At 36.5% G+C, this 16143-nt stretch overlaps 3 protein-coding genes across 5 annotated transcripts; 2 read left to right on the forward strand and 1 right to left on the reverse strand.

The window, feature by feature from the left end:
• Positions 1-1747: 1747 nt before the first annotated feature.
• LOC111779177 (pumilio homolog 24) lies at positions 1748-8004 on the reverse strand. 3 transcript variants are annotated; one of them, XM_023659261.1, is made up of 19 exons: positions 7843-8004; positions 7298-7598; positions 7135-7188; positions 6539-6600; positions 6374-6455; positions 6164-6287; positions 5998-6081; positions 4943-5057; positions 4689-4866; positions 4473-4586; positions 4319-4390; positions 4048-4098; positions 3905-3955; positions 3675-3782; positions 3394-3570; positions 3231-3305; positions 2889-3142; positions 2554-2731; positions 1748-1944 (listed from the first exon to the last, which is right to left on the reverse strand). In XM_023659261.1, the coding sequence occupies exons 2-18, from the start codon at positions 7523-7525 to the stop codon at positions 2596-2598; spliced, it is 1965 nt and encodes a 654-aa protein (XP_023515029.1). In that variant the 5' UTR covers positions 7526-7598; positions 7843-8004; the 3' UTR covers positions 1748-1944; positions 2554-2595. The 3 variants fall into 3 exon arrangements, with proteins under 3 accessions (XP_023515029.1, XP_023515031.1, XP_023515030.1); XM_023659263.1 differs by lacking the exon at positions 1748-1944 and having other exon boundaries at positions 2364-2731; positions 7298-7539; XM_023659262.1 differs by lacking the exon at positions 1748-1944 and having other exon boundaries at positions 2364-2731; positions 7298-7542.
• Positions 8005-8926: 922 nt separating this feature from the next.
• Positions 8927-13738, forward strand: LOC111779347 (WD repeat-containing protein 43). The gene is made up of 13 exons (XM_023659494.1): positions 8927-9274; positions 9502-9595; positions 9797-9940; positions 10070-10185; positions 10389-10543; positions 10730-10818; positions 10917-11463; positions 11551-11703; positions 12658-12812; positions 12896-12975; positions 13059-13170; positions 13260-13334; positions 13433-13738. The coding sequence occupies exons 2-13, from the start codon at positions 9506-9508 to the stop codon at positions 13604-13606; spliced, it is 1890 nt and encodes a 629-aa protein (XP_023515262.1). The 5' UTR covers positions 8927-9274; positions 9502-9505; the 3' UTR covers positions 13607-13738.
• Positions 13739-15089: 1351 nt separating this feature from the next.
• LOC111779348 (major allergen Pru ar 1-like) lies at positions 15090-16082 on the forward strand. The gene is made up of 2 exons (XM_023659495.1): positions 15090-15356; positions 15615-16082. Exons 1-2 carry the CDS (start codon positions 15179-15181, stop codon positions 15911-15913), a joined length of 477 nt encoding a protein of 158 aa, XP_023515263.1. The 5' UTR covers positions 15090-15178; the 3' UTR covers positions 15914-16082.
• Positions 16083-16143: the final 61 nt, after the last annotated feature.

Genomic DNA, 16143 nt, shown 5'->3' on the forward strand with positions numbered 1-16143 from the left:
AATCATGAAACGTCAGCCATAGATACCTACCGAAAAGAAAGGAGGGGACAGGTTCGAAAACTATAGTTTGTATGTTTAAAGGTCACATTCATAAGTTCTAAAAATTATTTTAAGATGCTTCTGGTTTTTTTATTTTATTTATTTATTATTATTATTATTTTTAAAAAAAGGTCGAAGGTTCTTATCTTACGACCGCCAACCGGATACGCCGGGAATTCTATGTGCATTTTTGTCGGTGCAGTCGTTTGAGGTAAAAACTGTTATAAACATCCGTTTGTCGGTGGTCGGTCATTCATATTTGTCATTGGTTATTTAGGAGCCTGTGGCCATGGCCCTTCACACCCGTAGGGGCCGTAACTATTTTATCCAGTCAACATTATAGCCTGCTGCCTGTCCCACAAATATTGACTCGAGCTTTATGTTACAATACAATTTTAATTAAATTCATTTTTTTTTNGTCAAACATGATGACATAATTGCACCGAGAGCAGTCATCTCGAGTCCTAATACTCCAAAAAAATTATCACCTCATAAACTATTGGATCAATTATAAGAACTTTATACTTATAGTCTCCTTATAAAATAAAGTCTAATAAATTCGAAATTTCCAATTTTGCGTTTGCTTATTAGATATGTAAATCTAAAAATAAAAAATAAAGAAGGTAGGCCATTAAATTTATAATTTCATGCGTTTAAAGACTAAATAAACACATATCTTCGTGTTAAATCTATTTCACACCGAGTTTACATTAAATAATAATAATAATAATAATAATAATACATAATAACATACTACCATACAATCCTAAAGAAAGGGGCAGATAGAAAAATATTAAAAAATACACATGTTCCAATCAATAATTATAAGGATAATCATGAAACGTCAGCCATAGATACCTACCGAAAAGAAAGGAGGGGACAGGTTCGAAAACTATAGTTTGTATGTTTAAAGGTCACATTCATAAGTTCTAAAAATTATTTTAAGATGCTTCTGGTTTTTTTATTTTATTTATTTATTATTATTATTATTTTTAAAAAAAGGTCGAAGGTTCTTATCTTACGACCGCCAACCGGATACGCCGGGAATTCTATGTGCATTTTTGTCGGTGCAGTCGTTTGAGGTAAAAACTGTTATAAACATCCGTTTGTCGGTGGTCGGTCATTCATATTTGTCATTGGTTATTTAGGAGCCTGTGGCCATGGCCCTTCACACCCGTAGGGGCCGTAACTATTTTATCCAGTCAACATTATAGCCTGCTGCCTGTCCCACAAATATTGACTCGAGCTTTATGTTACAATACAATTTTAATTAAATTCATTTTTTTTTAAATTATGAACTATTTAATGCTAGTTTGATTTAAAATAATAATAATAATTTTTAGAAATTACGTAAACCACCCCAAAACTATGAAACTTAATTTGATCAACCCTTTATACTTGAAGAACTTTTCAGATCACCTAACAAACTACAACAGACTAATTGATCCAAGCAATCGAAAGGGTTCAACCTAATCGATTCCATCCATTTGAACGATCAGTGTTTATGGAGTAACCAAAAACAGTTTACTCCGAACAAACTAGGTTTATTTTACCATGTTTGGTAGTTGACTTAAATGTCGTCCGTCCGATTTGGTTCAATCCAATCATCGAAAAACCAATTTTAACATCAATTTAACCTTATCTCGAACCGACATCCCGGCATCGAATTTGACCACCAGTTAACCAAAGAGCACAAAATGAATGGAACTTGAAGCCATAAGGCAAAACGTTTAATCAGGCTAATAACATTAAATATATAATCGTTTTTAAGAGAACAGGGTCTACTTGCATGGTAAATTTCTATACCTCAAAACTTAGACCCGACAACCAGACAGAAAAGAGATAAAAAAAAAAATGAAAAAAGAAGCAAGTCAACAGATATGCCGTAGTTTAAGAGTACAGTACCTCAANAAATTATGAACTATTTAATGCTAGTTTGATTTAAAATAATAATAATAATTTTTAGAAATTACGTAAACCACCCCAAAACTATGAAACTTAATTTGATCAACCCTTTATACTTGAAGAACTTTTCAGATCACCTAACAAACTACAACAGACTAATTGATCAAGCAATCGAAAGGGTTCAACCTAATCGATTCCATCCATTTGAACGATCAGTGTTTATGGAGTAACTAAAAACAGTTTACTTCGAACAAACTAGGTTTATTTTACTATGTTTGGTAGTTGACTTATTTGGTTCAATCCAATCATCGAAAAAACAATTTTAACATCAATTTAACCGTATCTAGAACCGACATCCTGGGCATCGAATTTGACCACTAGTTAACCAAAGAGCTCAAAATGAATGGAACTTGAAGCCATAAGGCAAAACGTTTAATCAGGCTAATAACATTAAAAATATATAATCGTTTTTAAGAGAACAGGGTCTACTTGCATGGTAAATTTCTATACCTCAAAACTTAGACCCGACAACCAGACAGAAAAGAGATAAAAAAAAAAATGAAAAAAGAAGCAAGTCAACAGATATGCCGTAGTTTAAGAGTACAGTACCTCAAGGATGCGCAGTTTCCTTTCATCCACAAAATTGGGTATTCAGCTTTTGTCGGCAGACTGCTTGGTGTCTGGGATTTTGAGTAGCCCTTCGTCAATCAAGGACTGTAACTCTACTCTTGAAATTTCACGTACCTTTGAGTCCGTGGATTCCAGGAAAGCTTGGACTATCTTACAACTGTGATTCGAAAAAATAAAAGAACTAATTACAACCTCATAAGAACGTGTATCTCGTGGTTCGGGACGGTTAGAAATATCATACGCTTGTGGATCTAAGAAGCACGAACACTTCAATTTGATCCACGGGGTTACGAATCGAAAAATCTAAGACGAACCTGTGACCTTGAGCCCACAATTTGGATTTCCCTTCAAGTGCTGTGGTCCACAAAGTGAGGGCAAAGGCAGGGCAGTCCAAGATTAGCTTTCTTATAGTCCTACTAGAGTGGAAATTTTCAAGGACATGCTCATCTCCTGCGGCTGCGTCTTCAGATTTAGGCTCTGCTGCAAGTGAAGCTATAGCTTCATACAAACCACTCAGCTTTTCTCCCAATTTCGATTGAAGAACGCCATCGGCACCCCCGGTTGCAACCTGAATGAAAAAATTGATGTAACTTATTAGACTGATGGAAGAAGAAAACTAGATGAGTTATCGAGTTCGAGTTTAGTATAATATATACCTCGTACATTACTTCTCGGCCGAAATTTGACCTTAGTATTTCCCCAGCATTGTTGACGCATACATCGACAAGCTTCTGAAAGATGTAAAGCTCTCCAAGTCATAATCATGCTTCATATATAAAGAGAAAAATGGCAATATCGCACATTGTTCAAATAACGAACCTCGGCAAGCCCACTATCCACCAACAACTCATGTCTTCGGATAAGAGGATCTTTTTTACCACCCTCTACAGCTTCAGAGCCCTCGGCAGAAACCTCGCCTCCATCAACCTCCTCACCTTCCGTTTCGCCCATGTCACTATCAGCCTTCTCTTCTGCTCTATCGACTCCCGACTCGGACTGAGAAGAAGGCATAGTCTAGTTAAAAAATATAATGTTGGCAGTTTGCTTCAAAAGTAAGAATTAGTTATACAAAATGGAACCATTGATAAAAGTCAAAATACCTTGTTGCAAAGAGAAGGTATTGATAAATTTAAAGAAGCAAGATCATCGGGACTAAAGTAGCGCGAACAATTGGGACGCAGTAGTTGCAGTACTACACGTCTTCCATTCTAAAATTGTAATTGAACAAACGAAGATTCAAAGAAATATAAAGTTAGCAGGGCGAACAGGACAATATTATGGAGAAATCGTAACTTCGATATGTGAAGTGTAAGAAAAGAATAATAGAGACCTTATCCAAAATAAGCTCCTTCAAATCTTTCTCGAGCTCGTTAATAATAATCTGAAACACGTGAAAATCCAACTTTCGATATGTATCGGAGAACACAATAATCATGTTGAACAATAGTCTGCAATAGATGGTTAAGAACTAACCTTCCTAATCAGCTTTGTATCATCGACAACCGAGATAATGGACACAAGAACCTGAAAGAGCGCAAGAGGTACCCCATAATATGATATTGGTGGATTCACAATCAGATAAAATAAAAAAAATAAAAATAATATATATATATATATATATATATACACTACTTCAGCAATAACAAAATTCTAAGTGATTTCAGCAAGTCCAGAGAGCAGATAATGTTTCCTAATTTCGGATATAGAAGGATTTAGTAGGCACAGTTTAAAAGGTAATGCTTACCATAACCGCATATTGTTCGTGTGCTATCTTCTTCACATGGCCTTTCATTCCCTTGACGATTTTCTTTCTTTCCTGAGATAATTAACCAAAGACAACGAATTATTTTATTTGTTTGTTTTGATTTTAAGATACAAAAACGGATTAATATACAAACCTTTGCACTCCCATGTTTTATGCAAAGTACACCAATCCTCGATCCATCTTTAGTGTGAATCATTCGAACAAGAAGTGAACTGGACAAATGTTGGATTACATCTGCGGCAGATGTCTTCCAACAAATTGATTAAGAAGAAAAAGAGTCATTTAGAAAGAAATTATAACTCAATGAATATCATATTAGTAGTAAAAAAAATGGAAAATTTCACACCACCTTATCAGCAATGGTAAAGTATTCCATCAGAATNGCAATGGTAAAGTATTCCATTAGAACCCTATGTATAATAGAGTGGTCAACTATCCCCTTTTCCAAAATAGGTTGAATTACTGATGTCATGTGTCGCGAGACCGAAGCTTTTTTAATGTCCAATTTTGAAATTACATCCACTAGCCTGCATATAACATAATTCTGATGAGAGGGCCTGCCGAAGAAAGATGCAAAATAATCAGACTTGCCAATTTCTTAACCTGCTTTCTTTCATCGAGACGAGATCCTTAAATAGCTGGAGTTCCACCGAATAAAGTTCCAATAGAAGTGTTTGTTTCTGAGCTGCATTCGCTAAATGGTATGCGTGTTCAACAACTGCCAAAATGCAATTACAACATTAATAATGACATTGGTAATGTTCAAATTCATGCTTGAGTTGTTGAGTTGCATCATTCATAGATAAATGTTTTCACAAACAAAAACAATAAAGACTACAGAGATCAAAACCTAATTACATGGGTAACAGTCCAAGCCCACTGCTAGCAGATATTGTTCTCTTTGGGCTTCCCCTCAAAGTTTGTAAAACACGTCTGCTAGGGAGAGGTTTCCACACCCTTATAAAGAATGCCCCTTCCAAACCGATGTGGGATCTAACAATCCACCCCCTTTCGGGGCCCAACGTCCTTGCAGGCATATCACCTCGTGTCCACCCCTCTTCNAATCCACCCCCTTTCGGGGCCCAACGTCCTTGCAGGCATATCACCTCGTGTCCACGCCTCTTCGGGGCTCAGCCTCCTCGCTGGTACATCGTCCAGTGTCCAGTGTCCAGTCTTAATACCATTTGTAATGGCCCAAGANTCGGGGCTCAGCCTCCTCGCTGGTACATCGTCCAGTGTCCAGTCTTAATACCATTTGTAATGGCCCAAGCCCACCGCTAGCAAATATTGTTCTTTTTGGGCTTTGCCTTATGGGCTTCCCCTCAAGGTTTTTAAAACGCTCTGCTAGGTAGAGGTTTCCACACACTTACAAAGAATGTTTCGTTCTTCTCTCCAATCGATGGGGGATCTCACAATATGTATCACCACTAACTAAACTAAACAAATGTGTTTGCTAGTTCATAAAGAGTAGAAAAACGACAGAAGCAATACGGAAGTACTTAATGAGACTTGGTTGAACATACAAACCAAAAAGAACAAGTAAGATACAAGATTTGACAAATGTAAAAGTAAATAAATTTATTTACATGATAAATCATGCAGTAATTCTTAAAAGTTGAAGATCTTGGATGAGCCAGCACCCAGGAACCTTAAAATACCTAAAGATCCAACCATGTGACGAAGAAGAGAAGCTACATGGCCATGTAGAGAGGAGATAAACCCAGCCAGCTGCTTTTTCGAGGCTACAAACATGACATGCAAAAATCAGCGCCTTGTTTGGAAGAAATCAACAAGGAAGGCTTAAGTGGTAAGATAAAAACATACCATTATCTAACATTTTCTTCACTAGATGAACTGCGTAAGTGTTGCAAGCAAGAGTGAGAAAATGAGGCTTAAGTTCCTCAAACACTGCCTCTCTCTCGGCATCTGTGCAGTGTTTAACACAAGTCTATAGCAGAAGATCAAAGAGAATTAAAAGTAAACGGGAAAATATACATCTGTGAAGATCAAAGAGCTATTGCACGGAAAATTCACCTGAAGCACACGAGACGACACATGGGAACCTGCAATTTCAGGGATCTTCCCCTTCATGTTTTCTAATGCTTTACTTACCCATCTGAAAATTGTCATTATAAGAGAAGTAAGGCCAACGATCTGGGAGATGGCGGGGAAAATTAAATTCAGTTCTGATACTCATACTTGGATCTATCTTCTTTGGTGATATTTCGAACCCTCATTTTCTCCCATAGATGTGCGAGCTCCTGCACGCCATGAATAGTTAGGGGTGGGAAGGATATAAAGAACTTTAATCTAACTTCATTAGCTTCTGAAAGTCTGCAGTTGAGTCACTATTTTTCCAATGAAATAAAAATGGTCGTAATGAACACAAGTGTAACAACCCAAGGCCACCGCTAGCAGATATTGTCTTATTTAAGCTTTTCCTTTCGGGCTTCCCTCAAGGTTTCTAAAACGCGTCTGCTAGGGAGAGGTTTTCACACCCTAATAAAAAAATGTTTCGTTCTCCTCCTCAACCGATGTGGGATCTCAAAGTAGTGTAACTTAATGTTATTAAAACAATCACNCCCCCCCGGGTTCAGTCAGTTTAATTTTTGTTTTCTTTGACACTAAATGTTGGCTTCAACTTAGTTAATAACTATTCCACATGTAGCTTAACCGGATTTCAGCAGTGAAATGACATACTCTAATCAGGACCCTCTCATATTATCCTCAGGGCCAACTCAACACTCGATGAGCCAATGGGGCAGAAAATAACTATTCAAAGTTGAGAAACTTACATGTTCCAAATCATAATGTCGTTTCCTTTTCTTCTTCCTAGCCTCTGCAAGTTCCTGATGAGATAACAAAAGAATATTCAAGAAATCTCCTCGAGAGACAGAACCATTAGAATGCAAAAGAAATCTAAGGAAATAAACAGATGATTGAACCAAACTGACAGACCTTAGCTTGGAGGCGATGTTCTCGCTTCGTAATTGGCTCCTTTTTAGCTTCTGATTTTTCAACCTTCGATTTGAAGGGTTTACCAACAGTTCCCAGGCCATGGGACTTCGAGTGCTTGTCATTTACGAACTTCGGTTTCTTCGAAGCGGAGCCATGAGAGGAACTCTTGTTGCCTGAAATTTGCTTCCTGTTTTGGGGTTTACTGTTTTGCTGGCTCTTCGCCACCATTGTAGGGGCTGAAGCTACTTTACAAATATAAATAAGTTGAGGTTGTTCGGTCGACCAAAATAACTCCCACAAGCTACGCATTAAGAGAGAATTGGATAATATGATTAAAAACTTCGAATGAAATATGCAACAGATCAAAAGGCAGTTCGAAGAGTCTCAATTTGCCGCAAGGCTTCATGTTTTCATCTGTTTTGTTATTCATCTATTGTTATGAAAAAGGGAAAATCAATACTCTCCATTCTTTCATTAGACAATTCTTTCATTAGTTTGTGTTTTTCAAGTGAGAATAAAGGCATAGACGGAGATTGGAAGAATACCAGTAACAGCGAGAGAGTGAGAAGTCGGCGCAAACTTGCTAGGGGCTGCGGCGGCGTGTCCGCGACGGTGGTGGCAGCACAGAACGGGAGAGAGAGAGGCGGGGAGAAACTGCGCAGCTGAAACAGAGGAGTCGGCGTGAAGAAGTAGAAGAAGGTACAGCACGTGAGCGCGAGAGTAATATAAAGGGTTTAGGGTTCTTTCTTTTATTTGTTTTTATTATTTTTATGCTAAATTATTGAGAGAAAAAAAACCCCTTCAACTTGAAAATATGCCAAGTGTAACAACCAAGCAAGAACGCTATATTGTTCTCTTGCTTTTCTTTTGGGATTTCCCTTAAAATTTTTAAAACATGTATTCTGAGGTTTCCACGCCCAACATTGTCACTATCACTTATTCTTTTCTCCAATCGATGTGAAACCACAATCCACCCACATTCGAGCTCCAGCGTCCTTGCTGACACACTGCATCATGTCCACTCTCCTTCGAGACTCATCCTCTTCACTGACACATCACTTGGTGTCTGGCTTTATTATCATTTGTAAGAGCCCAAGCCCATCGCTAACATATTGTCACTTTTGAGTTTTCCTTCCAGAATTTCCCTTGAGATTTTTAAATCATGTCTCTTAAGAAGAGGTTCATACTCTTATAAATAACGTCGTGTCTCTTCCCCAACCGACGTGGGATCTCACACAAAGTAAAAACATTAATAAAAGATTAGCTTTTTAGTTAATCGACTTATGAGGTCGAAAAAGCGGGAGACAATAAATATATATTTTAATTAATTAACTATTTTAGAGATGACCAAACAATATCTTAATTTTTTTAATTTCGTTGAAAATGCAAAATAAAAGGGTCAAAGTAGAGTATATATGAAGGTATATTGTAAATTAGTTTTGTTGTAAAATTTAAATCCAAAATTTAACATTTTAGGATGTTTTCTCTTCTAAAATGAAATTATATGATAATTTGGAACTATATGATTACATTTTATTAATTTCACAATTTAAATTAAAACAAAATTCAATTACACAAAAACATGTTTGTTGATCACTACCATACTCGACAGCCTACTATGTNAAAAAAAAAAAAAAAAAAAAAGGAAACAAAAACCCTAAACCCCTTCCGTCTTCCCCCTCATTCTCACGCGCTCCACTTCTTCTTCTTCCCGCCGTATCCTCCTCCTTTCCAGCAGTCCAGTGTCGCCACCGCCGCCGCCTCCATCCCACCGGTTTGCATATTTCTGTCAGTTGATTGTTGTCTATCAAAAAGGAACTGTATAGCGCCAAACGGCGAGGAGCTAAGACTCTAGAGCCAGCGCTTTCTCAGCCGCCAAGCCTGCTTTTGATCGTTGAAGCTCTGTTTCTGTGCTTCCTTTAGCCACTGATCCTCTCACAAACTTCAAAAGTTTCCTTAAATCTACTCGACCAAAAGGTTCTGTTTCTCTTCTTCATTGAACTGTCGATTTTGGTTAATTTCTGCTCGCACTCATAGCCGTTTCAGTTTACTTTATTCAGGAAGCATATTATTTGCTAATAAGCTAATCGTTATATTGTCATACCTCTCAAAGAAAATCGAGCATCTTAACTCTCAGTGCATATGATTAATGATTATTCTATTTTTCTAACGAGTTATTATTAATTATAATGTTTACATTTCAGATTCATGGCGTCGTCGAGTATCAGAGATCTGTTAACATCTTTTAGTCCTGATTTGCATTTGTTTGCCATCAGCTCGGGGGATGGTCGTATCAAGGTATTTGTTTCTCCACTGTATGCCAATGCGGATGCTGAGAACATGACATGGGGCTGTTAAATGTTGTATATTGAATCAGAATTGCTTGTTTGTTTTGAGAACTTTTAGCTAAGCCGGTTGTTAATAAGATTGAACCTATCAATTTTTATACTGTCAATTTTCTTCCATAATATGATTATTTTTCTTCCTCTTTATGTTAAGATATGGGACACGTTGAAAGGTCAGATACAGACGGAGTTTGCAGATTTCTTCACAACCGATTCAACGAGCATACTAACGAAATCAGGAAAAGGGCATCTATCTGTTGATTATAAATGCATGAAATGGTTGTCATTGGAGAAAAAGGTTTTACATTATGGATTGGATAAACTAATTTGTGTTATGAGTACTCGAAGATTCAATCTCTTAGTCACGAGTACTCGAAGATCGTTTTAGTATGTCAGTGTTGAATGTATGTTTTTTGTTTCGATGCAGAGAAAAAGAAAGCGCCAATGTTCGTTGTTGTTGTTAGGAACTGGTAGTGGTGATGTTATGGCTCTTGATGTAGCAGCTGGGGAATTGAAGTGGAAAATAAGTGATTGTCATCCTGGGTAAGATCAAAATCTCTTTTACGGTATCGCTCGTTTAGTCTCTTCATTTCTCTTAAAAGACGGTAATCTTTAGGAAGTTGCATTTTTCTCTCTTTAGAATTTAGATGGATGAACGGTCCCGACATCCAAGTCCTCTACCTTCAAAAAAGGAAAGCGAAAAACCGTTAAAGAGTTACATTACATTCAGTTTTCTCTTGTGCCAGGGGTGTTGCTACAATTTCATTTCCTACACACGGTTCGTGCATTTATACTGCTGGTGCCGATGGAATGCTATGCGAAATTGATTCTGTGACGGGAAGCCTGTTGAGGAAGTTCAAGGCTTCTACAAAGGCAATATCCTGTATTTCTGTTTCTCCAGGTAGTCACATGCACATTTACCTTTTAGAAGCCTTGAAATTATTCTCTTGGTTTGGTCCTTTGAGACTGGGCACCTTTTTCGTATAGTTTTTCGGGTTGGGGGCATTTCCGTTTGTTGGGCTGGTAATTTAGTCTCGGATAATATTTGACTGAGAACATGTCTCGTTTGGTTTTCGGCTTGCAACAGATGGAAAGAAAATAGCAACTGCAGCCTCGCAAATGAAGATTTTCAATTGTTCCGATCATAAAAAGATACAGAAGTTTTCCGGGCATCCTGTGAGTATTATATTCTTCACCTGTCCTGATCGGTTTTCATTTTTTGTGTGTGACTTCCAAGTTCTAGTGGAATAATAGTTTCTCGTTCCGACGAATAGGGAGCTGTTCGATGTATGGTCTTTACCAAAGATGGAAAATACATTCTTTCGTCCGGGGTTGGTGAAAGGTATATCGTTGTTTGGAGTTTAGGCGAAGAGAAAAAGCAATCAGCTAGTTGTGTTCTCGCAATGGAGCACCCTGCCATCTTCGTGGACAGCAGGCGCTCGGATGGTGGTGGAGTTGATGAAACTGCTCTGTACGTTTTGGCTATATCAGAAATTGGTGTTTGTTATTTATGGTATGGACAGAATCTCGAAGAGTTACGAAGTGTCAAGCCTACTAAAGTATTGATATCTAACAATGATATTTCCTCCAAGAGTAAAAAACGGGTAACACCCTCGATTTATGCTGCACAATTTCAAGGAATTCCGAAATCTGGGTCGGGCCAGGTTTTCCTTGCTCATGGATTGCTAGTGAAACCTTCATTTCAAAATGTCGTGGTGCACTCCGGTACTGACATAACTTTAAACAGCTCCAATGATGGAATTCTTCTGCCGAGTCATTCGGTCGGAAAATCTACGAAGGGTTTAGATGTACAGGGAGGAGGTGAGACCCTACTAGTTTGAAGATGGATTCTTTTCTATACTTCTAATTCTTTTTGTCTGCTTAATCACTTCTCTTATATCGGTGCAGTCGTTGCATTAGATCGAGCTAATGCTGAAGATGCCTTGCGTCCAATTCCGAAGGTTTTCGATTCTCAAGAGAAACGTACGTTATATCACAATTTACATGTTGACCGCGATGATGTTATGACCGAATTGGTTGACAGTGGGAGCCAAGTAGAAGGTACAATTGACAGTTTTAGCTATTTTATTCGACGAGTCTGTTATAAACAATTGATAGGTGAAATTTACCGAAGAAACGAACACCAAAGGGCTTATGAAAAGGCGCCTCAACATCGAGCTTCTTTTGATCATTTTTTCTCGATGAAGGCTCGGTTTCTTACCCATAAAAATGTTGAGTTAGAGCTCAATAAGGGAGCTACAAGAAAAAAGTACTTCTGAAAGAAATTAGATCTTATGATAATCATCCTAACTATTGTTCTAATTTTCTCTCACCCAACTTCCAATAAGATTTTGTAATAGGTTGAGCCCACTAGAGCCCACCGTTAGCAGATATTGTCCTCTTTAGGCTTTCCCTTTTAGGCTTCCTCTCAAGATTTTTAAAACGCGTCTACTAGGGAGAGAAAAATTTTAGGCTTTCCCTTTTAGGCTTCCCCTCAAGATTTTTAAAACGCGTCTATTAGGGAGAGGTTTCCACACCCTTATAAATAATGATTCATTTTTCTCTCCCATCGATGTGGGATCTCACAATCTACCGTCCATCGAGGTCCAGCGTCCTTGCTGGCATACTGCCTGGTGGGCACCCCGCTTCGGGGCTCAGCGTCATCACTAGCACACCACCCGGTGTCTGGCTCTGATACCATTTGTAACAGTCCAAGCCCACCTCTATCAGATATTGTCTTCTTTAGACTTCCCTTCAAGGTTTTTAAAACGCATCTGCTAGGGAGAGGGGTTTCCACACCCTTATAAAAAATGTTTATTTCTCTTCTCCAATCGACGTGGGATCTCACAATGCCTTCACATTTTCTTTAGCAAAGGATCTTACTTAAGTTTTCTGTGATCGACTAATCAAACATGGTCTAATTTCATGAACATCTGATAGTGACATAAGGCATACTGCTCTTTAGTTTTTGAAAGCAATTTCATTCAGTCTAGTTGTCAATTCTCTTTGCCCCAGATGTTGTCGGATTGGAGGACTCTGCAGCAGTTTGCCTGGAGGACAAACTCCGATCGTTAGGCATACTCGACACAGACGATCATACATATGAATCCATCCTTAAGTCTGCAATATTCAAAGGCATCGATCTTGAAGCTAATATGTCGCAGAAAAAGGTTCGCAACGACCCTCGATTTCACCAATCGTTATTACATTACCCAAAATGTCCATTCCTTTACTTTTTTCTTTATTTGATTAGTTAAGAGAAGCGGTTTTATCGTTGGCACCGGGCGATGCATGTAAGTTGCTTGGTAACTTGGTTAGCATCTGGCAATCCAGGTAAACTTGGTTAGAATTCTTTTTAACTTTTTGAAGAATTCTGATCTTCGGTTAACACAGTGACCTCGTTCCGTCTGCCTCAGGTTGCGTAGCGGGAAGAACGTCCTACCGTGGATTTATAGTTTGTTGTTGAATCACAATCAACATATCTTGTCTCAAGAACAGTCGACCCAGATTCTTGATTCTTTGTTTAAGGTAATCCCCATTTTGCTTTTCTATCTAAGGATAACAAAATTTTAATTAAAAGAAAGAGGATTTATCCTTTTTTTCTTTGGGTTTTGAAGATAACTAAATCCAAAGAGACTGCGGTTCAACCTCTTCTTCAATTATCAGGTCGTTTGCAACTGGTGTTGGCACAAGTGAGTTAATTTCACATCCTTCATTCAAAATTTTATTTCAAAAGAGTTCTTGGAAAAAGCTTAATTTAATGGGCTTCTTTCCTTCGCATATTTGATAGATTGAAAGGGCGTCGGCCAACAAAACCGACCAAACGGTACGACATGGTCCCGAGATAGATGGAGGGGAGAGCAGCAACGACGAAGACGAAGGCAAAGACGACGAAGAAGTCGACGATGTTCTTTATGGGGAAGAAGAATATGAATCTGAATTAAGCAGTGATAATGAGAATTAGCTTCCCTTTTTTCATGTTCTAATGATCGATTTTGGTAAATCAAATAGGCTTCAATTATATACTTAGCTCTTATTTTGTAACGATTGATGATGAATTTTGACATTATGAGTCAAATTTTGACCTGTTTAATTACCTTCTCATCCATCTCTAACCTTTAAATAAAATATAGTTTAGACAATTTAAATAACAATTAATTAGCTAATCTAAATATAATTCAACAGGTTAAGTAAAACTAATCGATTTTAAAATATTAATAATTTTATTCAAAATAATAGTTTTTTTCAAAGCTTTGTTTGTGGGATCATTATGGTTATTAAATATTATTGTGAGAAATTGTCATAGCTTAATTTTATTAAATACACAGCTGGTTTATTTTATTAAAAAATGGTGCTAGTCCGCTTGATGCTTCTAGAAATCAATAAAATATTGGTCGCTTGAGATGGACATTTTTTTTGTATTCAAACCAATAAACAATTAATAATTACATAAATAACTAAATGAATGAAAGTCATGCTTTAATATATATATATATATTTATTTATTTATTTATTAGGGGGAGAATACGTAGGAAAAACAATTTAAAAAACTATTAGTGGTCCTAAGAAATAATTTTTAGAAAAGAATTAATCAATAATTTTAATTTTGAATTTTGTGATAAATTTTTTAAAATTTAAAAACTAAATTTTTTATTAATGAAAATACTTTAAAAATTAAAATTTTAAAGAATTCAACTGTTCAGTCCTCCCTTTTATTTTTATTTTAAGTATTTTACTTGATGGTTATTGTTTATTTATTCCTATCATAAGATGAACATATTCAAATCTTGGAAATTGTTAAAATAAATCTCAAAAGTTTTTTTTTTTTTTTTTAAATTATGAATTGCCTTCATTTATTTATCACGAAATTGAAGTCAATAACACAAAATTTCCCAATACGACAAAAGGGTTATTTATTTATTTATTTTAAATAACTTCTAGTGGAATATTTATCAAACTCGTCGTATTTTATATTAAATTATATACACATTTCCAATGAGCTCAAGACAATAACCATTTACAACAAATAAATAAATAAATAAAAATTAAACTAAAAAATTTATAATGTTTTTTTTTATGAATCATAATTTCCTTAAATTCAAATAATGAAACAATTTAATAAATAAATAATGAAACCCTAAATTTCATTCCTTATTTTAAATTAATCAACTTTGTTTAATAAATATATCACCGCGTTTCGTTATCTTAATAATATTAAATTTTAGTCAATTATAGGTTATTTAAAATAATAATTTTATTTTTTTAAAAAAATGTATAAGTGACAAATAATGGGAATCAAATGGAGCTATGCTTCCGGCATCTTTGCTTAATAAATAATTAAATCAAACTTTGAACGATTAAAATAAATATTAAAATCTTAGGAGGAATTTGCAAGCTTTCATTTCTCACCTATAAATACACCATTTCTGTGACCCTTCATCATCACCAAGCTCACCTCCAAAGCCTTTGCTATTTATTAGTCAATAATTCTCTATCTTTTTCTATTTTGCTAAAGTTACCGGGCTGTCATATAGCAATGGGAGTCTTCACCTACGAAAACGAAGTGGCGTCGGTCATTCCTCCAGAGAAGTTCTTCAAGGCATTTATCCTTGGTGCCGACCAATTATATCCCAAGATTGTGCCAAATCAGCCTCAATCCGTTCTCGAAGGAGATGGTGGGCCCGGAACTATCAAGACCATCTCCTTCAGTGTCGGTAATGTTCATAATTTTTTCAAATCTATTGGTTAAGGATATTTAGTACTTCCATATATTGTCCTCTCCATTTATGACTGGNTCAAGACCATCTCCTTCAGTGTCGGTAATGTTCATAATTTTTTTAAATCTATTGGTTAAGGATATTTAGTACTAAATTATAATCCTCATTTATTATTGTTTTCATATTCTTGTAATTTATTTGATTATAAATAGAGAATTTGGTTGATTAAACAAACCTTCTTAATGTATTCATCAGGTGATCAAGTGAAAACCATAAAGCACAGGTTGGATGTAATAGATGAAGCATCGCGAACGTACAAGTACACCGTGTTAGAAGGGGAGCTTTTATCGGACGCCATTGACAAAATTTCAAAGGAAATAAAGGTAGTTGAAGGTCCTTCTGGAGGGTCCATTTTGAAGAGCACAAGCGTTTACCACACCAAGGGAGACCACCAAATCGACGAGGAGAAGCTGAAGTCCGGCGAGCAGAAGGGATTGGCCCTTCTCAAGGCCGCCGAGGCCTACCTCTTGGCCAACCCCAACGAATTCAACTAAATTGAAGAAGCTTCCTTATAATGACATAATTATGTGTGCTTTGCTTTCTTCTTCTAATAAGTGTTTGGATTGTTGTTTGTGGATGTGGGGTTCTTGTATTTTCAAAGGCTATAAATGCATTATTGGGTTTCAATAAATAAATTTGGATTTAGTTTCGAATGTTTTTAAATTATGTCTCATTTGGTAGCATTTTTTGTCTCTCATATTTTGATGCGTATTTTGAAAGAAAA

The sequence above is a fragment of the Cucurbita pepo genome, chromosome LG17 (assembly GCF_002806865.2).
Source record: "Cucurbita pepo subsp. pepo cultivar mu-cu-16 chromosome LG17, ASM280686v2, whole genome shotgun sequence".
Lineage (NCBI taxonomy): Eukaryota > Viridiplantae > Streptophyta > Magnoliopsida > Cucurbitales > Cucurbitaceae > Cucurbita > Cucurbita pepo.

Coding starts and splice junctions, on each gene's coding strand:
- LOC111779347 (XM_023659494.1), top strand. CDS start 9,506: ATGGCGTCGTCGAGTATCAGAGATCTGTTAACATCTTTTAGTCCTGAT. Junction 12,813..12,895: donor CTAATATGTCGCAGAAAAAG/GTTCGCAACGAC, acceptor TTATTTGATTAG/TTAAGAGAAGCGGTTTTATC. Junction 12,976..13,058: donor GTTAGCATCTGGCAATCCAG/GTAAACTTGGTT, acceptor CGTCTGCCTCAG/GTTGCGTAGCGGGAAGAACG.
- LOC111779348 (XM_023659495.1), top strand. CDS start 15,179: ATGGGAGTCTTCACCTACGAAAACGAAGTGGCGTCGGTCATTCCTCCA. Junction 15,357..15,614: donor GACCATCTCCTTCAGTGTCG/GTAATGTTCATA, acceptor TGTATTCATCAG/GTGATCAAGTGAAAACCATA.